The sequence below is a fragment of the Rhinatrema bivittatum genome, chromosome 7, assembly GCF_901001135.1.
Source record: "Rhinatrema bivittatum chromosome 7, aRhiBiv1.1, whole genome shotgun sequence".
Taxonomy (NCBI): Eukaryota; Metazoa; Chordata; class Amphibia; order Gymnophiona; family Rhinatrematidae; genus Rhinatrema; species Rhinatrema bivittatum.
In genome coordinates, this window is record NC_042621.1 from 9995813 (window position 1) to 10019851 (window position 24039).

General features: G+C 49.3%; 1 protein-coding gene across 1 annotated transcript in view; it reads right to left on the reverse strand.

Annotated features, from left to right (window-relative positions):
* The window catches only part of CMIP (c-Maf inducing protein), a 220827-nt gene that overhangs the window by 39945 nt on the left and 156843 nt on the right, over positions 1 to 24039 (reverse strand). Inside the window, exons 4-10 of the mRNA XM_029608133.1 lie at positions 23218 to 23379; positions 20581 to 20622; positions 16383 to 16445; positions 14461 to 14541; positions 4804 to 4907; positions 3099 to 3203; positions 1352 to 1705 (exon numbers count right to left, since the gene is read on the reverse strand). Of these exons, the coding sequence (XP_029463993.1) occupies positions 1352 to 1705; positions 3099 to 3203; positions 4804 to 4907; positions 14461 to 14541; positions 16383 to 16445; positions 20581 to 20622; positions 23218 to 23379 (911 nt within the window). The remainder of the gene's footprint in view (positions 1 to 1351; positions 1706 to 3098; positions 3204 to 4803; positions 4908 to 14460; positions 14542 to 16382; positions 16446 to 20580; positions 20623 to 23217; positions 23380 to 24039) is intronic.

Genomic DNA, 24039 nt, shown 5'->3' on the forward strand with positions numbered 1-24039 from the left:
CTCCCCTTTCTTTTCCCACCCATCGCAGCTCTCCCTCCCTCTCGCTTTTCTCCCCTCATCCCCCCTTCTCTCTCTTCCTAGGCCCTGACACCACTTCCCTTGCTCCCAGGCCCTGACTAGGACCAGAGATGCTTTTGTTATCTCCTGCTTCTCAGGCCACCTTGCTCGCTTTGTCCTGGCGAGCAGGCCCGAGCACGTCCAAAACTCTGCATTCATTTAGATAGGCTCTAAGGTATATTAACCAACTGCTTTGTTGACGGTATAAGAATTTAGCTTCAAGAAAAATGAAAACTGCACAGAAACATACAACAGTAAGAGCTGAGAGACGGCCAGTCAGAGCCAGATAAAAGAAAACAGGCTTGTACATGCTTTCGTTGGCTACTGGAATAAGTGCTAGAGCGGAAGTGTTTCCATTACTATGAATATACCGCATGGACCCGGCTGGCTACTGGGGCCCAGCTGTAAACAAACTTTAGGTCTCACTCTAGGTTTCCTGGTAGGCCAACTGAGGTAAATAAACAAGTGGAGGAATATCAAGGTCGCAAGATTAAGACAAGCAAGTTGTAGCACAATCTGCACTAATATGGATTCCAAACCCATCTTCTCTTAATCTACCTCTTCCGTTAGGTGATAAAAGGAAGAGTCTCGATGCTACGCGTTAGCTCTTTCCTTTCTGAAGATACAATGGCTTGAAACAACGGCCTTTCCATCAAAAGGGGCTTAATCGTAGAGATTATACACACATGCTTCTCTAGTTCATGAGTCACACAGTAGTCCTCTTACCCCCCGACGGGTCCCTAGAATTATCCTCTACACTACAGCCTGTAAACGGGAGGCACAAGGAGCTGGGACAACTTGCCCGAGGTCACACAGAAAGCCAGTGGGAGAGTGGAATCTGAATTTACAAGCCCACCATGTTTATCGACAGAAAGACCAATCAACGGAAGAGGAGGGACACGTTCAGCCCCCCCCCCCCAACAGAGCACCAGTGTTATTCCAGGAATCAGTCTGAGTTATGGATTTCAAGGAACAGCCAAAGCTATTTCCCCAGCAAAAGTTTCCTATGGCTTGAGGATTAAAAACAGAAGCCACATCCAGTGCTTTATATCCCGTCACTGAAGGTACACTTTGAACCTGGGGGGGGGGGGGGGGGGGGTGCTATTTTAAACCTTGCTGGCAGCATCAGAGGCCAGCTTCAGACATCTGCCTTTAATGCAAGCAAAAGATTTATAACCGTGCGTTTGCATGCCTTCCTGGTTATGCACAGATGCTGAAGACGAACGAATGAGGAAAAAGGCCCCGCCACCACTGCCTAGGAGATATCACTTCAAGGTTACAAACAAATACTCACAGCATCTTGAGGATCTCCACATAGCAGCCTAGCACCCGTTCCGCCTGGGGACTCAGCTCGATGCTCATGGTGCTACACGTGGGGCTGACCAGCAGGCAGTCGATCAGGTTGGGCTCGCTGTCGCCGACGGCGTTGGCTTTCAGCTTCTGGTTGGCCGTGTTGTTGCGCTCCACCTCCACGTGGATCTCACTGGACGTGACGATGGCGGGCTTGAGGCGGGACTCCACCGACGCGGCCTCCTGGGAGACTAGGTCGGGGCTCGTGTGGAGAAGTCTCAGAGGCATGTTGGCCTTCCTGTCACACTGCTGCTGGCAGCCGTTCCGGATTTCCTTCAGGCTCGGGGAGTTGTCACGACTGGAAGAAAGAAAGCCGGCAGCAACAAGCCACGTTAGCGTCCCATCCAAACAAGGCCTGCAGGGACTCTGGGGCTCTCGTGGTCTCACCAATAGTGGGGTTATGACAGGGAAAAGGTGTGCAAGTCAGAGTGAAGCTTTGCACGTTCACTGGTTGAAATCTTAACAAGCGGAGTTGCCAACTCTCACCCCCAGGTCACCCGAACAGCTTGATCCAGTCCTCGTTTTGCCCTGCTGCATGCCTGGATTTGTACTTCAGATTGTCTCATTAGACTGGACAGGCCCTATGGACTTTTTCTGCTACTACGTTTGTGTGTTTCCAAATACAACTGCATGCATGCAATGGGGCACATTCATGACTAGGTCAACCTGTTTAGTTGACTGGAGGCAGCTGGAAACTGTGTACTCACAAGTTTCTGATTTCTGCTCAATTATAATTTCCTACAGAGCTCTCTCATTGTAAGCAGACCAGACAGTACAATGCTACAGTCAATATGTGCAGGAAGAGAGGGCGACATATGAGAGGTAACAGAACCGGGGCCAACGTACTGGAAGAACCAGACTTTGCATGGACTTCCTCTCTCAACCCCAGCCGACCCAGGGAGTGGGATTTTCACGTTCCTATGGGCATTGTCTGCTTCATTGCGTGCAGCCACAGGAAGCCCAGACACGGTGTCACTTAAAAAGTAAAGCAGGCTTTCCCACTCTGCAGGTCAGCAGATTAACCAGCGAGGTCCTGTGATATGCACAGGGAAAACGGCAGAGAGCCCCTGAATGCCAAACCAGCTTAAAATATCATCCAAACAGCCAGACCACTCCAGACGGTAAAGCAATCAGATGCAGCTCCAATGCATTCCCCCCAACGGAGCTACGCAGGCTTCAGAGGGTACAAGGAATTTCAACCCCCACTGACATCTCTAACAAAATGAAACGTCATTCACTACCATTCATTCCAGAGTTTCGATGGCTTTACTTTCTGGAGTGCGTTGCCTTTCGTGCTGCTCACCACAGCCAACCCTCCCCACTTTAGGTGGCTGGCGCTATACCACCATCGAACTCATGGAAACAAGCCACGCTCTGCCTCTCTTCCAGCAGAAGTACCGTACCACCTTATCACTCTGCCGACTCCTTCCTCCTTCTCCGTTGCTGAAGCAATACACTGCCAAACATCGCTCTACCAATCAGCACAACTAATGTCACCACCAGACACCACGCAGCACGCACACACAAGCTCCAGTATCCTCCCCGAGGGGGTAGACGTTCATTCCGCAGTATGGCCGGACAACCACCAGCTCTCTACAAGGACCGAAGCCAGGGCCCACGTCATCCGTGCTGTCCAAGAGATGCCAGGGTTGGTTAAGGGGTCGACGGTAGCCCGGAGGATTCTTACTGACCTGTTGATGAATTCTTCATAGCAGGAATAAATGGCCGCTAGGCAGACAGCTACAAGATTTGGTAAAACACGCGGATGGGGGCAATTCCCAGTAGGACCGTGCATGCTGAAATACAAAAACCCAAAACGAACACAGTCAAATACTGCGGTGATAACAGAAGCCCAGGAATCCATAAGCATAGTGTGTAAAAGAAAATACAAAAAAGGGCTGCACCAATTTAATCTTGCTCCATTTAGGCTTCCAGCTCAGTAGAAACCAAGCTGCTTTGGGGCTTCGTTCGCCACCACCCATTTCATAACCCCATCACTTAGCCCCGCGATTGCAGTGAAGGTCCCTGGCTAGGGACCAGTCCCCGCAGGGCTCCCTCCAGAAGCTGGTGTGTGCGCTCTCTGAGCCTGGCCCACAAGTATCGCTATGAAGTGAAGGCAGAGATTTCCTCTCTGCCCCCAAACCCTCAACCAACCCCCCACCCCCCCGGAGCTGTGAATGCTGCTGGCCCGGGGAGCAAAAGCCAGAGCCAGGACAGGAACTTGGGTTCTTCCCAAGGAGGCACTGCTGCCGAGCCATCCGCCGGCCTCAAGGGTAGACTCTTGTCTCCAATCTTCTGAATGCAGGAATCATTTACAGAAACAGTCTTAAAATAATCCACAGCAGTCCCCCCAGTTAAAGCCCTGAACAGCGTACATTTAAATGCATGCTGTCATTGATTTGATTTTTAATGAGAAAATCTTCCAAACATGGCTGCTGTCAGCTTGCACCTCACACTCGGGGGCACAGTGAGATTGGCATGCTTCTCCTGGACTGCAGTGCAATGAAATTTTTAATTTTCTTTTTAATGTAGTAATGCACAGAATTTGCCTTGTATGCACACTCTGGGACCTTGTTCACAAATTTGTAAGTGAAGACATCCAGATCTCATCTATTCCACGAGATCAACATACAATAAATGTCCGGAGTGGGTCCAGAGAAAAGCCAAGATTTGAATATCCCGACCCCATTCCTCCAGGATGAGTGGATAAATTACTTGTGCACAGCCCCTTGTAGGCATGAAATGTATCTGCACAGAAAGAGGAGACGCAGGAGTCGCTCTGAGGGCGGGGCTACATTTTAGCCAGCATATACAGTTATTAAGCACTCTCCAGCTAAAACATTACGTGCGTAAGTCTGGTTGGAAAACTGGCTGCCCTGTAAGTTATCCAGGAAAAGTTCTGCACTTAACTCTATCCAGGTATACCCAGCAGCAGACTTATGCATGGATGTCCCTCTGACTATCCAGAAAAAGTTCCTGGAAGGACTGCCCACTCGCCAGTTCTCTGAATATTGACCTCCATGCATTTATCTGGGTTTAGACAAGCAATGGAACTTTAAAGCAAAAACATTTTGGGGCCGTTTTAAAATGCACATTATCAGAGGCGGCACATAACCGTGGATAAAAGGCATTCATTTTTTTCCACTTTAAACGGTTAGTGATGTGTCCCATCATTTATAAATCGCTGGGCTACAGAATTTGTGCTGCGATAAAAAAAAAAAAAAATGTGCTCAGAGAGGAGACTAAGGAAAGCCATGTTTGGTGATAAGGGCACACCCCCCACACACACTTCCCCTCCTCCCCCCCACCCCAAAAAAAAATAGTGCAGCTTTAGGAGCCTGAGGATGAACTCGCACACGCAAAACAAAACTTCCCAAGCCTTGGAGAGGAACTGACCTCTGTATAAATTTCTTCACCACTTCCATCCCCGCGTTCAGCTCATTCAAGGCAAGAATATACTCCTGAGTAAACAGCCGTAGGCGAGGGCATTTTCCAAAATCCTGTGCAGAAGAAGAGAGAGGGGATTGACAAGGGTCACGGCAGCCGACACCACCCTCTCTTCCGCCCCCCACCCCACCCCACCCCACGATGGCTGCCAACTAAAGAATTAAACAGAACTGGTTCTGGAAGTGTTAAGTTCTAGTAATCTCACACAGGTTCGGGAGGAAAGCGGAATCCATGAAGGCCAGGACACTTTTTATAGGATTAGCAAAAGATAATGACATAAGACACAAGCTTCCGAGGCAGCTGGAAAGGACTCTTCAGGGTCTCAAAAGTTCACGAGCCTCATCATCACCTTTGATGATCCCCCTAAAAGGAATCTTGGCCTACAAAGATTCTGGTATTTAACTAAGTATGAAGCACTGTGATTTCCTTTACATGTTTATCTTGGCCTTCGGGATAGGGTGCTTGTAATGTGCACTTGGGGGCCCCTCTGTATTTCTGACGGCCAGGGATGGGTATCACCAGGACGACTGCTCAACATCCACAGCACTAGGAGGAAATACCAAATTTAATTTCTGCTGGGTCACAGAGCTGCAAGTCACCGAGCTGATCCAGGTCTGGTACAGCATGCAACTCTTATTCCTAAAGCATTGTGGGATTTGGAGTCCTGGCTTCTTTGATTAAGAAAACCAAAATGACCACAAAGCACAGAATAATCCAGACTAGGCGATGACAGCTCCCAGGGGAAAACATTCTAAGATTTTCCAGTGTCCCCCTCTTCTTTTTTTTTTTTTTAATCCTTTGGGGAAATGAAGGCCTGCAAGCCTCAAAGAGGATAATTTTGAGCAGGCTGCGAAGGAGGTCAAGACTGATGTGTATCTTCTAGATAAAGTTCAAAGGGAGACTACACAGGGAATTTTCCCTCATTAACTAAAAGGTTTGTGGCCCCTTGCAACACCTGCAGGTCAGCTGTGCACTCGAAAACACGTGCGGATATTGGAAAAACAAATATAGTGTGTGCATACTCCCTTCTTTTCCATCCCCAACCCTTTTGATTAGATGCTTTAAGGGGGCTGTACCTTTCTCCCCAGAGGATCTAACCAGATCATTACTTAGTTACATGCTCAATCCCTTTCAAGAAAGTATCTTCAAAATGCTTTAGGAGATGGGCTGAAAAACCACATGGGGATCAGCCTGTGACCTGTGGTGGGGAAAAAGTGCTTGTCTGCACTGATGTGAGTGTGTGTGTGCGCCCAAGGAAGGACATTCTCTTTTTGGCTTTTCTCGGAGCATGAAACGAATCATCATATGTTATTTGCCTGTAACGAACTGGCCATTTTGACGATATACTAGGCACACACGCTCACGCACATGTGAGCTCTGGTTCAAAGACTTCATCAGAATCAGGCCCTTGAAAAGTCATCCTGTGCTAAGGCAAGTGGGTGAGGGCAGCTGGGAGGAAGGTGGGTAAGATGTGTTTTGTTGTAGCATGGAATGATAACAGACCCTCTTAATTTCCTTCTAGTGCTGTGCTGAGCATACTTTGATATTGATCTACATGAATCAAGTCTTGGGCTTCGTAAATACGAACCATTTAATGCCCATGAAAGACACTTAGAAAAGAACTGTGAGTATGAAATAAACTTTTTAGCATAAAATTACTTTTTACAACGTCTACCTTAGGTAGACCTTACCACTCACAAAAATAATAAATACATAAAAAAATAGGATTTGGTATTTATTACATGAAAACGTCACAGAGAATTGACAGATAGCATTACCTGCAAATGCAGGTGTTTTCCCACCACCACCAGCAGGTAGAAAGAGGTTTCCGAGCCGGTAACTGAGATCCAGTACATCTGCAATTCATTTGATACCCTTGAATAGTGTGAACTGTGGACAGTGCGTTATTCTGCTGCCCTCCCAACTGATTATCTGGGAACATCGGCAGTTGCCGGTGCACAAGGAGGGGCAACGCGCTGGCTTGGCACTGCCGCATAAGCCAATTACAAATTGACCTACTCTTCTCCAGCTCTAGTGGGGATAGACCTGGATTCACTGGGGACACTGCTATCCGAGCAGCTACCAGGGACCTTATTCAGATGTTCTCCTCACCTTGTGTGGCTCAGTGAGGCCTCCCATTTACTTTTATCATGGCTTCCCCCACTGCCCCCTCCAACTCTGGGGAGGTTCGTTATATACAACTCTACTAAGGGGAGAGAATGATGTCATGCAAGGACTCTAGACCAGGGTTTCTCAGGTCAGTCTCGGAGTACCCCCTTATCCAGTCTGGATTTGCAGGATATGCACAATGGCTACACTTGAGACAGATTTGCTTACACTGCCTTCATTGCATGCAAATCTGTCTCCTGCATATTCATTGTGGACATCCTGAAAAGCAGACTGGCTAAAATGTATACTCCAGGGGTCTGACTTCAGAAACACTAATCTAGAGAGGTTCTATAGGGGCCTGCCCCACAACTCATTACAATATCAATCAGCATCTTAATGGAGCAGAAAACAAGCCCTGAACACAAACGATTTACAAGAATACCCCCTTGAGATTGGACAAAGTACAATGTGAATTATTCCCATATGGACAGATGTGTTGGCCCCCTGAAAAGCTGTTCTAGTATAAAAAAATCCTTAAGCCATAAGCAGAATGCGACAGTGTAATATACATAAACGGTGACCGACTCCAGGCTGATTGCTTACAGAATTCTCTAATTTATGGCACCCTGGAGAAAAAAAAAACAAAAGTGATAAACTTATCACGTCTTGTGAGTAACAACGTGTATGACCGAGGACCTGCTAAGGCCACTGGTGAAAGGAACGGCCAAACATGTGGGTGGTACTAAAGCAAAAATTGATAAACGTGGCATCCTAACTGGGCAATGAAATCAGCTGCACTTCATATTTAAAAGAAAGCTGTGGCTGTGTACATGCCGTATTTCAAAAGCACCCATAGTTAAGATGTTTTCACCTTTGGGCTTTATCAATTAAAAATGTTACGTCTAGGCAATTATTTCTAGCATTCCTGAAGTAAGCAAATATGCAACTCCTGGGAACAACCATCTTCTGAAAAGTGGCACTAGCGATCTCTGGATATCTGATTGGTTCCTGCGAGTTGTGCAATACCATTGGTACCCTCCTGGCCAACATGAACCGATCAAATGCAGGGAGTGAGACTCTCCCAGTGGCTCAGGAAAACTGGGAGGGTTACTGGAGATCACTGATAAAAGCAACAAGGTCTGAACACGCTCGAGAGGTGGAGCAGCACTCCTGAGCAGGGAGCTTGGTTTTCCAAGGGGGACCCAATTAAAGGTTGCACTAGTTGGCCAAGCCAAACACCTATGCGCTTTTGACTAATTGCACAGTTCTTTTGCTGTGTGCTCCTGTCTAAATTTAGAAATGGTTCACTTATCAAAACAGAAACATTCAAAATGGCCAGGGCGTGCACGCCCCTCAGCTGAACACTGGTACTACTCCTGTTTTGCCATACTTGTGAAAACAGAGCCCAGAGTGTCCTGTAACTGTTGAGATGGAGAAATGAGAAGAAGCAGGTTTTGAAATAATCTGACTGGGCTCCTCCAAAAGGTGGAATATCCAATTCACCACCTCCTGGTCCAGGGACCACTTATGGTGTCCGAAGGCACATCTCAATCTGTCCACTACCACGTTCTCCATCCCGGACAGATCTACTCATGGGCTCTGAACTCACGGGATAAGATCAGGGCCACCACCATGGCCAGGCATTTTGTGAAGACTTGTGAAGCTGACACTAGCCCCAACGGCAACACCCAGTACTCGAAGTGCTGTTTTCCCACCACAGATCAGAGATACTTCCTCTGGCTGGGGAAGATCCCAATGTGAGTGTACGCATCCTTTAGATCGAGGGAGCATAGTCAATCCACTTTTTGCAAAAGGGGGATCAAGGTGCACAGGGAAACTATCTTGAACTTTACTTTTTTGAGAAATTTGTTCAAGGCCTTTAGGTCTAGGATGGGACTGTGTCTCTCTTTGGAATCAGGAAGTACCTGGAGAAAATTCCTGTCCTCTTTGCCCTTATGGTACAGATTTGACCACTCTGGCTGTTAAGAGGCTGGAGAGATCCATTAGCAGTACCTCCTGATGTGCTATCGACCCCAAAATGGGTTCAGAGGGCAATTTGGCGAGACACCCAGTAGATTCAATTGGTAGTCTTGATGGACGATGGAAAGATCCCACTGGTCCGAGGTTATACTGGGCCACTGGTTTACGAAGAACTGCAGCCTGCCCCCGACCGGAGGGTCCAACGTCTCGGGTACATGCAACTAGCCTACGTTCCCTACGACCCAGTCACAACCCTGTCCCAGGAGTTGACTGATGTGTCAGCTAGGGTTTAGGGGCTCTCTGCTACCTGGGATGGCCACGGGCGCCCTGATCTGTTGACGGGAGTGAGGGGGCAGATGATAGTGAAAGAATGACTCTCTATCCTGATCTTGGCAACTTCCTAGAAGAGGACGATGGGTCTGGAGTGCTGGGGAAGAGTTGTTGGAAGGTTTCATGGTTGTCCCAGAGCTGGGCCACTGCGTCCTTCACCCTATCTGACGAGATTCTCCCCAGTAAACGGCACATCAGCAAGTTGTTCCTGAACCTCCGGTTGGAGATCAGAAGCCTGCAATCATGCCATTCTGCATGCGCCAATTCCCACTGCAGAAATCTTTGATACCGTTCCAAAAACATCGAAGGTTGCTCGGACTTCATATTTTCTGCAATCCAGGCCCTTATGCACCAGTGACATGAGGGTGTCCTGCTGCTGCTGAGGCAGCTGCTCGGCCACTTCCTGCACCTGCTTCCAGATATGTCCCGTGAGTACTGGCTCGTATAGAGTTGATAGGAAGCTATGTGGGCAATGAGCATGGTCCTTCCCTGGGGGCAGTGAGGAATGGGTCTGAGAATGCTTGGCTTTCTTGAGAGCGGATTTGTCCACCACCGACTGGTAGGGCAGCTGACGCTTATCAAATATGGCAGCCTTCTGGACAAGGTAGCCTGTCAGCCTTCTTAATGGGAGGCACAGTGAGGGTGTGCTCCCATATCCTCAGCAACACCTCCTTAGGAGGCTCCACGAACTGGAGGATCTCAAGCATTTTGTGCCTGGCATCAGCGACCCAGGGGTCATAGGGACTACCATCCTCACTGTAAGCAACAGGGGATGGGGCCCTAGGCACTCGTCCTTTGTCCAAAAGTGCAGGCACTGGCAAAGCTGCACAGGGGGCTACAGGCTTCAGTGTCTCTACCGACCTGGGTGGAGCTTCCTCCTCTGAGGAACTGGCAATTACCACCATAATCGGCAGGGGAGGCTATGGTGTCCCAACAGGCACAGATGCCATCTTGGGAACAGACACCAGCTGGGTCGGTAATGCACCGATGAGCACATTGAGCTTCTCCAGCAGCAGTTCCAGGATGGACGGTACCGGCTCCGGTGCTGTCGGTGCCACAGGATCGATGCTCTGCACTGCCGGTTCCACCACCAGCTGGACTCGCTGCTCCAGCTTCTCCTCAAACGTTGCTGATGCCAACACCGACTGGGAGGAAGGAGGGGTGACAAGATCCTCTTTGGACCCACCAGGCGTATCGGTGACTGGCAACAGGACCGGTGGAAACTTTCGCGGACCCCAGCACCAGTAGAGGACTGGTACTCCTAACTGCGAGGTAGCTTCAGGGGCACTGTGGTCTGAGCCGGCGTATCCCTGTACCCAGAACTGTACATCGACTGGGACCGGTGCCAATGCTTCTTCAGCTTCTCTCGATGCTGGGCCCAGTCCTTCCCTGGTGCCAAGGCACCTGACGTTTTCAGCCCGGAGGAGATCACCAGGGGTCAGTCTCCAGTGCCTCTATTCACCGATGGCACCAGTGGAACCGACGGTCTCACCGATATCGATGGCACAGTGTCCAAGTACCATCGGTGTTGATGCCACCAATGCCTCGGGCTTCCATGGCCCAAAGGGCTGTTCCATCTGGTTGAGCCAAAAACGACATCTCTTCGGGTCATTTGTGTGCATAAGCAGCAACCCCCCGATATCATGCGATGCCCCCAGGCAGAGAACACGAGTTGTGGGGGTCCGTAATGGACATGGTCCTTGGGCACAGAGGGCATCTCTGAAAACCAGACATGGCTATGACGGGAGGAAATAAAAGGGACGCAAAGTCAAAATCAACGGTGGTGGACATTGGATGGCCAGCTGGCACAGAGGCACCACCGCCGTGTGGGAATTCACCACAAAAGGAAACTTACTAATAAACGACAAAAACCCTGACTAGGAACGCTATTGGGGATGAACAGAGAGGGATCTGGTATCGAAAAAAAAAAAGAAAAGGCGATTAAGGGAAGTTTTCCAAAAACAGGCAAGAAGGCCAAGATTAGAGCTCAAATCGCAATGTTGCAGCTCCATGGAAAAAGAGAGACTGAAAGGGACCCTGGATGGATGCATAAGAACATAAGAAAATGCCATGCTGGGTCAGACCAAGGGTCCATCAAGCCCAGCATCCTGTTTCCAACAGAGGCCATGGTATAGGGCATGCTGGGCATGCTTAGTGTGTGCCAAGTCAAAGCTCTTGAAACTTTGACATTAGCTTTCCGTGTCTCGGCTCCATCTGATGATGTCACCCATGAGTAAGAACTACCGTCCTGTTTGTCCTCGAAGAAAATGGTGGCTCTTTTTTTTTTTTTTTTTTTAAGTATTGCTAGCATGCTCACGTGGTGATCACCACACTTGACGGGATGGCTAACCTGTCACATCACAAACCGTTCTCAACCAACTGGATCTAATGAGCATTAAGGTCATCTGGGGACTCCTTGCTAACATGGCTGCTCCATGTTTTAGCCGGCCATGTGCTGGTCTTTCAGTTTCATAAGAACATAAGAACATAAGAAAATGCCATACTGGGTCAGACCAAGGGTCCATCAAGCCCAGCATCATGTTTCCAACAGTGGCCAATCCAGGCCACAAGAACCTGGCAAGTACCCAAAAACTAAGTCTATTCCATGTAACCATTGCTAATGGCAGTGGCTATTCTCTAAGTGAACTTAATAGCAGGTAAGGGACTTCTCCTCCAAGAACTTATCCAATCCTTTTTTAAACACAGCTATACTAACTGCACTAACCACATCCTCTGGCAACAAATTCCAGAGTTTAATTGTGCGTTGAGTGAAAAAGAACTTTCTCCGATTAGTTTTAAATGAGCCCCATGCTAACTTCATGGAGTGCCCCCTAGTCTTTCCATCAGCTAAGCAGTGCGTGGTAAATAAAAACCAGTGCTTTGTGAAGCTAGCTGAAAGCAAGGAACATGTTGCGTTATGCTATTTATATTTCATTTACGATCTCAAGAGAACTGAATTTTTTTTTTCCAGAGTTTAAGTCTGGGTTTCAAGAACATTTATAGGACAGTGGGTTGACCATTACGCAATATGAAAAAATGTTTACTCGTCTGGGAAGAAAGAGGCAGCGTGCCAAAACCACGACCTTTGGGTCATGGTGGGCTTTCTGCACTGTTGTGCACACTCCATAACAGGGAAAAAAAGGTTTTGCAAACATTAAAAGATTTCTCTGATATTAATATTGAGATCAGAAAGAAAGGAGGCTATAATGTGAAAGAACAAACCAGAGAAAGAGAGGAGCAAACAAGACTGGAGAATGTAAACTTTCACTGCTCAGAGATGGGTGGGCTCTTCCTTTAGTTCCCTGGTGTTTTAAAATCATGTTCACTGCCTCCCCCCTCAGTTTGTAATGGATTTTGTTCTATTTTTTTGTACCAGTTTTCCCTTTCACTCTGTCTGTTCCGTTACGGAGGCAAAAGTCGCACGCAGAAAGGCACGCTCGTCTTCTCCCTTCCTCCCCGACCTTCCAATGCCAGGATATTTGGGGACGCGTGTCGCGACGGAAAGAGAAAACGCCGTAGAGACGCCTCGCCCTCCTTGGGTACTGAGAAACGCCTCAAAAAAGTTCAACCTGCAACGAGCGACAGCCGCACCGAATTGATCGACACCCGCCGAGCTGTAGAGGCCTGCATTCGTCAAACAAGCTCTGAAGCAATGTCCCTCCACTCCACTCCCGACCTTCGTTCTAGGAGCAGGCAGGCTAGGCAAGAGGGTCCCAGCTAGATTTTATACTCCCCAGTCCAGAGCCGGGGCCAGGAGGGAGAGATGCCGCATGCAGTGCGGGAACCAATCAGATCCCAGGTCCAGGGGGGAGGTGGGGGTCGTCGAGTACAACTGCAAAAACCACGACAGGCCTGTACCAACTACGGGACAGAAGGCCTGCTCACGTTATTGGAGGACAGGGCAAGGCACAGGGGGTTACAGCTTTCCTGGAAAGGCAGCACGCTTAAAATAATTGCATCTACAACGTTTCAGAGTAGAAGAGGCCGGGCACCCCAGCACAGAACCAGCTGCTCTCCCTGCCTGAAGTCAGATCCCAGTCTTCCAGGTTTCCGGTCTAGTACATAGGGGAAGTACCATATTAAATTACTGGCAATGTTCGACTTGAATAAATATCCAATCAGCTTCTAAGGACCCGTGGCTGCTCCCCATTTTTTTTTTAAATTTAAATCCACATAGCAGCTTAGAATGTGTACAAGCCTGATCTGTGGAATTAAGTTTGTCCTAAACTCATCAGAAGCACCCGTGAGGGTGTCTGGTCAGGCAAAGTGGCCCCCGTTTCTGGGAGGAACAAAAGTCAACTTTTACGAAGTCAAATATACGGGAGGCTAATTGGCTTTCCCCAGTCCACACATTAAATTTGAAACCCCCCCCTTCCCTACCCAAGTTTGATTTCAACAACAAAAACCATGATTTCATGCCAATGGTTAACGAAATATGTTTAACATTTTTCAGAAGCGAAAATAAGGGGAGTCAAAGCTCCATCCACCCCACCCCCAAAAAAAATGCTCGGTTCCTGCTGGTAATTTTATGCACGACACCAGAGGCGGAACGTTCAAACCGAAATGGAAAAATAAATAATTACATTTCTTAATTAATTCAATTCATTAAATGCTGAGCAAACACAGGCATTTCACGTCCCAAGAGGCCAGGAACGGCATTTAAATTCAGTCAGGAGACAGTGACATTTTATTCCCGGTAGGGACTTTTTTAAAAACTTAAATGCAAACATGAAATCCTGGTCTCCGCGGCAGTACGAGGTATGAGCCCGGCCGGCCTCAACCTGGACAGGAAGCTGCCGTAAACCTCCCAGGCGGAACTTAATGAAGGGTCCTTTTCTGGGGAAGAACCGCGGAGATTTCCCAGGGTCTCTCCTTCAGAAGCGGGGCAGCGAAAGAGCGGCCCTTAGGTGGACGTGTGGATTTAAAATACGGGGTATTCTGCGTACACTGCACTGCCTCGCGTCCCAGGAGAGCGGCAGGGCTGGAGGAGAGGGGGGGGTGGGTTTCCTGATCAAGACCTCGTTCTGCCACAAGGGGAGACGGGCGAAAATCCAGTCATCGTTTTAAACCAAGCCCATCATCGCTTGGCATTTCCAGCGGGAGGGGAGGAAGAGATTTTACTGGATGGCAATCTGAGACCATGACTGTTTTGAGCCGCAAGACTTAACGGAGAGCAGAAAGACTAACCATGTTGTGCTTAAGGATTCTCTGCACCACCGGCGTAAACACTTCTATTACGACCTTAGAACGGGGTCGCTCCCTGCAGTGCTGCAATGAGAAAAAAAGACAGATTAAAAAACAGAGCATGGACCAGGCCTCCCCTTCCCTTCCCCCTACGGAAGCAGCACCTTTTCAACACAAAGCCCATGGGCGAAACCTCTTAACGCTGGCGATGGCCCGTCCAGGGCTGAAGGCACCAGAGACTCTGCAGGGCCCCCCTCGGGTCCCTTCCCCAATCCCATCGGTGCTAGAAGTGGGGGGTTTTCCAGCACCTGCACTGTCAATGCTCTCACGCCTTCCCTCGCGCACCCCCCTCCATTTACCCCCCACGGTCTATCCGAGTACCACTAAAAGGAACAGAGTCGTATTTTATCATAGCCCTTGGAGACGGGGTCTGCTGCTGGAGTGACAGAAGTATCATCTTTTTTTTTTGCAGCCTATGGGACAACTTCAGGTGGCATATTAAAACTGCGAAGTCCCTGCTGTTAAAGCTGAACTAAGTCTAGCAAGCAGACGCCTCCTTTAATAACGCAGGCCGGCCCAGTGGCTCTGCTGGGCACTGCCACGGGGTGGACCAGGGTTCCAATCACGGGCCTGGCTGGTGGACGCAGCATTTGTGTCCCAGGAGAGGGAGAATCAGCCATCGCACGACGGGGGGGCAGCCGGCGGACCAGACTCCGGGGTCCATGCCGACCGGGTTTTTAACGGGAGACGAGCTCTGTGGCGGCACTGGGAGAAAGGCTCTGAAATGGGGACTTGCAAATGGCGGCTCGTGGCACCGTGGCCCAGTAAATGCCAGCCCCGACGGCAAAAGGAAACCCGGAAGGAGCCGCAAAATAAGAAATGAAAATGAAGTGGAAACGGGCCCCCCCCCCCCCAGCACAGCCCCCGGTTTCAGGCGAGGCTGAAACTCCCCCCCCCGGGGGGGTTTGGCAGGCTACAAAAAAGCTCCTCCTCGAGCAGTTTCCCCCCTCCGACCACGCAGCCGGCGTGCACGACCCACGTATTTGGCGCCTGCACGGAACACGAAACCTCCGCGCCTGCTTTCGCGCATTCCCTGCTCCAACTCCCGCCCCCTTCTGTAATGTGGGTAAAAAGTGCAAAACCGAAGGGGGGGGGGGGAGGGGAGGGTTGAAAACCCACGTAAAAGCTTTTGAATTTTGCCACTTAAACTGTGTGTGGAACTTCGATGGAAACCCCCGTCAGTCAATAAGATGTTAATTACAGAAGCGGTCAAGGCCTTATACCATAAACCTTCCATAAAGTCACCTCCCAGGTGGCCATTTTAATAGTTCAGTGGCGAATCCCCTGCTTCGGCGATTCTCTTTGGCTTTTCCTCGTTACCTCCCCTCTCCTCACCTCAACGCCGAACCGGTTCAGCGTGGCCAGCGTAGGCTGACCAGCTTTCTGGCCAAGCAACAGGCAGGCCCAAGTGACTTTACAGGAAGCCACCGGTCTTGCCCTCGGTCACAGAGGGCTTCGGCCTGGAAAGGATTTATGTGGGCGGGGAGCGCACGTGGAAGCAAACGGGGGGGGGGGGGGGGGGGGGGGGGGGGGGTTGAGACCAGTCCTCCCGTGTCCAGGAAGCTCCCGGATCAGAGCCACACCACAAAATAGACGAGGAAAGATGGTTCTCCTAGAACCCCTGCGGGGAAGGCCGAGCAGCAGTTACGTTCCCTCTGACCGACGTTTACCATCGCCGTGCTGTCAGGCCAGCCACCACAGCAAAACCTGAAGGGGGACGGGGGCTTTCATATACCCGCTGGACTTTTTTATTTTTAAATTCGTTGACGGCCTTTTCTTCTCCTGGGCAAATAACCTACAGTTACAGAAAACCTTTCCAGAAGCATCGCTTCGGTTCCAGCTGCCAAGCTGCTGCTCGTGAATACCTTGCAGAAGAATTCACACAGGTTGGGTGGCGGGTGATTGTTTTCCAGCAAAGGTGCGATCGCCTTAAATATAAACAAAAATAAAATGGGACAGAGAGGCCTTTAAGTTGTGTGTGCGTCATTTGTACAGTACAAGCAGCATAAACGGAGGTTAGAGAATAAACCAAGTGTTCAAAGGAAAACCAAATGCCCTGCATCTTAGGCTGCTGCAGGAAATGAAACACGGGCCTTTTTTTTTTCCCCCATAGCCTCTGAGCTGACAGATAACCTCTTGCCACCATGCTTACCTAGCAGCCAAGCTTCGGCAGCTTCCCTCACTTTGGGAGAGAGCTGGGTGTGTGTGTGGGGAAAAGGTGGGTGGCCCCAACATGCCCTTTACCCAGCTCCCTCCTACCACTGCCAGCCCAGGCTACAAAGGTCGTGCTTTGGCCCGCGTGGCGTAACCACTACGGGGTCCCTGCCCCCTCCGGACGTGGGCCCTGCTGCCTATGCACGTTCCATAACCGCCTACAGATGGGCCCTGCCCTTCCCATCCTCTTGTGGCCTCCACCTCAGGGTGAACCCTAGTGCAACATGAAGGGTGGACCTACTTCAGACCTTCCTTGCCTCCTTCCCCAGCCAGGGGGAAAAAACCCCCCCCCAAAACATACAGTTATTCTAAAAGTTTAATTATGAGACCGGTGTGCAGGGAAGGGGTCTCCGGAGGGAACGTGGAGTCCCAGTGGACGAGGTGTCACTGAAGGCGGCCACCGTGAAAGGCAATCAGCACCGCCAACGCTGCAGCCCAACGGGGGGGATGGGACAGGATGAGCTCACGTCCCTCCGCCGCTGCCCCCTCTCCTCACAATCCACTCCCCCTCCCGAGACGTATGGGGCCAGAGAGGGCCAGAACGCACCGAGGCTCCCGGTGTGAGAAGGAAAGCTCCCGGCTCTCACCCCGGCCCATGCAATGCCGGCCAAAAAAAGAATCCCTCAGCTTGGGATTTCTAGTCTTCCTTTCCAAACCATGCTCTAGGGAGCTTGCACTACCATTAAAATTCTGGTACAAGTCCCTTCCCCCAAAGAGCCCCAACCCTAAGCGGGTGCCCAAAGCAACGGGAGATGAAGTCACTTGCCCAGGGTTACAAGGAGGTCCGTAATGAGTAAGCTGGCGAGCGGGGACGTTATTCGGACAAAGTTACCTGAACATTCGGTAGAACACACCCGGATAAAGCTTTCCACTGAATATTTGTCTAGGCAGCACCCAGGCGCTACCCGGAACAAAATGCAAAAATCGCACCCCTCCCCATCACCTCTTCTTACCTGGATAAATTCTGTGCGGGGGGGGATTATTCATATCTAAGGGGCATTTATTTCCCAGCTAACTCCAAACGTCATCCAGCCAAACTCTCAAGGAATGTCATGGGGGGGAGGAAGTGGGATTTGAACCCTGCTCTAACCACTAGGCCACGCCTTCTCTGAGAAACCAGTGACCACGCCCTCCTGCCACGTCCTCCACAGTCCAGTTCATGATTCTCATTCCCCCCCCCCCCCCCCCGAAGCGGCTGCGGAAATACTGTTCAGGTGCACAGTCCACGACCCGATGTAAATGCAGCCACGCCCCCTTACTCCCCCCCTCCCCCCACCGCCTTTTGTATTATGGGATGCGAGCCCCTGCGGCAAGGAGGGGGAGTGTGTGGCAAAGGAAACCGTGGACACACTGGATGGGAACAGAGAAAAGAGTGGGGTAACCAGGACAAGAAAAGAAAAAAAAAAAAAAATCATGCCCTGAAATTAAAATTGAAAGAAAAAAAACCTGAGACTTGTTTTTGAGGTGGGGGTAGTTGGAGTGGGTGAGAGAAAAGACATTTCGGCAGATTCATTTGGAGGGGGGGGGGGGGCGGTGTCTCTCCCCCCCCCTCCAAATGAATCTGAGAAGGCGTGGCCTAGTGGTTAGGATCAGGGTTCAAATCCCACTTCCTCCCCCCCATGACATTCCTTGAGAGTTTGGCTGGATGACGTTTGGAGTTAGCTGGGAAATAAATGCCCCTTAGATTTGAATAATCCCCCGCACAGAATTTATCCAGGTAAGAAGAGGTGATGCGGAGAATCTGCCTTGCCTATCGAAGCTAATTCTGCCAGGTCCTGCCTCGCACACAGACTCTGGTTAAAACAATAAACAGATTTCCATTTGACCTTTCAGCTAAAAATAACCGGCAAGGATATTACAAGAGGGGGGAGAGGAAAAAAAAAAAAACCAGAGAAAGGTCATGATTTTTATTTTTCTGTAGATAAACTACTGCAGCTAAAAATAAGCAAGAGCCGTTCTGTCGAAAAGCAAAAGAAAACAAAAACAAAAACATTTTTAAATGATTACAGTCGGAGACACTACAAGGAGCGCCACTGCTTGGTTTCCCCTTCACAATTTAACAAGAGAAAGTGCCCGCGAATGAAGCCCTTATTGCTTATCTTAGCTTCTTTTAAAAGATCAACTGTCAATGACTTCCAGAAGGTTCCACGCGACCAGCTGCGGGCCTGCAAGTGCATTAAAGAGGTAACACCCGCGCCCGGAAGCAGAGCCGGCGGCTTGGAAACGCGTGAGAAGCAATTATTTCTCCCTGCGAGTGGGGATGCCCGAAGCTTTTCCCGGGCTTGGGCTGTGCGAGGCAAGAACCAGTTTCACTGCAATTGCTATTTGGCGAAAGGAGGCCATTTGGCCCTTGGTGTTGTAACTCTTAGCCTTAACCGGGCTCCGGCTCCAGGGTGCAAGTTTGTGACATGTTCCCCTTTTGAGCATGCAGGGAGCTTAGTTTGGTTAAAAACGAAGACAAACACTCACACACCCTCTCCCCCCAACCTTCTTCCAAATGCCAACACTGGGGGAGGGGAAGAGGTGGGGGGAGTCGAATAGTTGGTTTGTAGTGATCCAGAAGGAAGGCCAACTAAATGCTTACAAATTTCAGCCATCTATCTTTCCTGGCTAAAAATATTAATACATAAATCCCTCTTACCCCAAAAAGGTCTGTATCATTAACTGTAACAATTTTTAAGTTGTTCCAAATGCTATTAATTTAAATTTATCATCTGCCTGGGGCCATGTTTGAAGAAAGGTAGAAGGTCAAAAGATCTACAAATCAATCAGTCAAACAACTGGAAGCTCGACAAATCCACACGTGTGATCATACCATCAAGCTCATGGAAGTCATTCCTCCTGGCTTTGCACACGTGTCTCCTACCCGCGATTTAAAGTGACACCATTTGTCTCTCGCTAGGGAAGTAGCCGGCTACAATGGGGTGGTGGAGGTCAAGCATGGAGTCAACTTAGCAGCTAGCCAAGTCTCAAAAGAGCCTTCCAAAGTGCCTTTAATGCCGTTGGGCCTCTCATCTAGCCCCATTTTGTTCCATCTGAAGAGCCACACGGCTGCGTAAACCTGACTCACGCGCGCGGCAGTCATGGAACCTATGGGGAGAGCACTAGTTTTAAAGGAGGCTGAATTTGCCTATTTCTTTAAATACACGAAGCCAAAGAAAACTTGTTTGCCCAAACTATTTTCACAAGGAGATGAAGCCAAACAGAGAGAGAGGGAAGTAAGAAAGGAAGATCTTTCAACGCTTTTTCATTTGCTGATGGCTTAAAACAAATAATTCACTGAAATGATTTCCGAAACCCAGAAGACCTTGATACGCAGCAGTGTTAGGAAGAGCTAAAAAACAAAAGTGCCAAAATCTATGAGCCAGGAGGAATTTGATTTCTCTACTAACTGGCAGCATTTAGGTTTGCGAGAAGCTATTCTTACAGATGCGCACTTTTGGCAATGCAGAAAACCAAAACCGCTGAAAAATGTCGTTATAACAATCCTGACTTCCTTTGCACTGCATAGAAAAAATAAAATTAAATTAAAAAAAAAGGGAGGCATTTAAAGTTTCTCCGTGGTGGTCTGAAGCGAGGAGCCAGACTCTGGTACACACAGGAAACCTGGGTTAGGAAACGGCCTCATGACAGGTCTCGTGCCAGACCGCAGCTATGCAGAATTTGGAAGGTCTGAGCCTACAGATGGGTGAATAAGCGCACAGTAAAATACACGAACAGCAGGAGGCGTGGACCGCCTCCAAGAACTCAAGCAACTGAAGGAGTCTAGAAATCCCTTATCAAAAAGAAGCTTGCAATCCCCTCCCCCCCCCACACAGAAAAAAAAATGTTTAAATTAACATCACTTACCACAATAATGTTTTCGTGTTCTTGCGGAGTTAGGTTGATGTTCTAAGAGAGAGAGAGACCAGCAGAAGTTTGACATTAACCAACGAACAGCACTGTACCCATTTTATTAGCCCCCTTTATAGCCAATTAGAATGAGGAAGCGGGCCTGAGCTAAAAAGCGCAGGGCTCCCTCCGGAGATGACTGGGGACATTGTTCAGTTCTTCAACATCCCTACAAGGGTTGCATGCAATTTTATATATATATTTACGGTGGGAGGGGAGGAAGGAGAGAGGGCTGCTGTAGATTTTCTCTAAATGTTGTAATAGGACGCCTTATCCCACTGCTCTAGGGGGGGGCGCAACAATAATACTTGGGGCTTTGCCCCCCACAGCCAGGCAGCGCCCCCCCCCCCCCCACAAGCCGTGCAACAAGGACGTCAGGGGTTACGAAGAAGTTTCCGCTCTGGTTCCCCCCTAAGGGACAAAGCTTCCTCCTCATTATGTGATTAAAAAATAAATATACAGATACATCCTTATCCCTGCACTCCCTAATGCATCCAAACAAACCTCCCAAGTCGTAAGCAGCTAAGAAATGAACCTGCAGCATCGTAATGAGGGCTGACACGGAGTGTAGAAGCCACTCATTAAGCCTCCAATCGAGATCAGGGAAGGTCGACATTATAAAAACTGTCAGCAGAGCAAAGGGAGGGGCAAGGAAAGAAATCAGAAGTAGTTTGGTTACGTCCAGCGGCGTGGATGCAGCCAAGAAATCCAAAGTGAGAGCTGGAGGCAGGGTTAGAAGACGTAAGGGAGCCCCGGAGGGACCAGCACTGGATAGGACAGGAAGGAAACCGATGCACAGGGAATTAAGCAAGCCCGTTCGTTCTTTCTGCAGGGAGAATTTTTCACAAATCAAATGCGGCTTTTGCATCACAATGGTCTTTCAAGATGAGAAACATAAAATGTAGCCGCTTTTTAAATAATTCTCTCTCGGAAAAATACTCCCATTTTGCACCGATGTTGGTCACCTGATCCTTCGTTCACCCTCCCCTCCCCCCCAAGGCTGCGGCGCGTAACTTTAGGATCACGGATCCGCAAGCTCAAAGCTGCATGTTTAGGCTGAAGACCGCGCGCCTCCGTGCAAGGGTTTTAAATATTATGCGACGTACGTCACTCTCTTGTCATTTTACCCAAGGACCTTACCATCAAGTCATAGATCGGATTTTGCTTCAAGCGAATTAAAGTTTCAACTGAGATTTTAATATTGTTCCTTAGATTTCTTTCAAGAACTAATCGCTGGCTGCCTTTTTCTCGTCGGCTGATTCTTACACACATAACAGAGTTATCACATCCAAAACCCTTATTAGGCGCTAGTAGACGTCTCTTCTGCGCCGGGTTAGAGGACCCCAAAGAGTCCTCACTATAGGAAAGAAGTTATAATTGTTAAGAGATAAACACTACGCCGAGTCTGACTTTTCTACAGTTTCTCTCTTTGCTCCATCTTACCCAATAGCTAAAAGGGTTTGAATTAGTCACATCACAAAAATACTAGCCAGCACATGTGTTTAACTTAGCCAACATCCGACCCCCCACCTTTTTTTTTTTTTTTTTTTAATTAAAATAAACCTGATAGGAATCTTCTGCACACAGACTTTCTATGGACAACTTTAGGAAAAAAAAAAAGATAAGTACACCTCACTGAAGTGTCATCTTTTTTTCCCCAAAAACTAGGCAGAGAAAGGCATTTTTGCACATCATTTAGCACTGCAAACATAATTCTTTTTTTTTTTTGCTTTATGCAACGTCATTCAAAATTTTGCTAGCGTAAACTTCCGCGCTCAAGTTTGCTATACACAAAGTCAAAACAATTTGCAAAGTCCACTTTGTGCATTAAGGGGTAGATTTTAAATACTTGCGTGATCGCGTACTTTTGTTCGCGCACCAGGCGCGAACAAAAGTACGCTGGATTTTATAAGGTACGCGCGGCTACGCGCGTACCTTATAAAATCCGGGGTCGGCGCGCGCAAGGGGGTGCACATTTGTGCAACCAGCGCGCGCTGCCTGTTCCTTCAGGGGCCGCTCCGATTTCGGAGAGGCCTCAGAGGGAACTTTCCTTCGCCCTCCCCCCACCTTCCCCTACCTAACCCACCCCCCCCCGGCCCTATCTAAAACCCCCCCTACTTTTGCGCACGTCGCCGGCAGCCCCGCTCCGCCCTCCGGTCCCGGGGGCTGGTCCGGAGGCCTCAACCACGCCCCCGGGCCGGCGCCATGCCCCCACGCCCGCCCCCGAAACGCCGTGTCGTTTCAAGAACGCCCCCGGACACGCCCCCTCCCGCCCCTTTTCGAAAGCCCCGGGACTTACGCGCGTCCCGGGGCTTTACGCGCGCCGGCGGCCTATGCAAAATAGGCGCGCCGGCGCGCGCAGGCCTTTTAAAATCCGCCCCAAAGAGAATTAGGGAAACAAGCTGCTGTTTTTACGCAAGAAACGGAGTTTAGGAGTTTCAGCACACATCGGCCTCCAAGACAGAAAAGGAGCAAGGTGGGAAGATTAAGCTGGAGAGGTTAAATAAGAGAGATAGACAGATATATAAATGGCAAATTAATATACCAAGAAGAGTAACCCAAGTTTGTTACAGTGGAAGGCAAGGCTGGTCTTACTTCGGAAAGGAGCTTTGACACGATCTCCAGCGGTGCCTGATGGATGGAATCGTCCTGTAGAGGGGAGGATAGCGCCATATCCACCAGGGTCTTAATCTCCTTCAAGACCACCTCCCAGCGGCTTGGATTACTCAGCACCTTCTTGTACTTGTAGATCTTTTTCTGTGCAACAAGAAGAATTAAAAAAAAAAAAAGAAAGATTAGTTATGAGAAAGTGCTCTGGCACTAACCGATCATCCACTGAAAATGGATTTTTTTTTTTTTTTTTACTATCATCATTGATTTGATCAGACAGAATTCAGGTGATTCGGAAAATCCAGGGGAATTCTGAGCTTTCTGTTCGGCGGAGATGGGGAAAGAAACAGTCAGAGCATGTATTGCTTTAGAGTGCAAGGGACACAGACCGTTCCGTTACCTGCCAAATCATCGCCGTGTTTACGGGTCTGCTTGTGGAGCGCTGGTTCCGCCCACCCTGAAGCGAGTGGAGAGCTCTCCGAGCTTCAGCCCTCAGCCTCTTTCATGCCAAACCCTGGCACTTAACCACTGCTGTAAGAGCTGCTGGGACCTGACGCACTTCTTACACCTACTGATGCCTCCAAAAGCAACAGTACCCAGCTGCAGGAAAACCAGGGTTAGCCACCACTCCATCGCGTGCATTCGGTCTGAAGACGGGGGTGAAGCCGAGTGCACAACGCTCCAATTATCCGCACACATTCTGCTGAAATATCGCCCGCTGGAGGGATCCTGCTCTTATCCATTTCCTACCAAGGCCACACGCGCATGCACGAGGACCGATGTGAAAAGGAAGGATGACATTTCAGC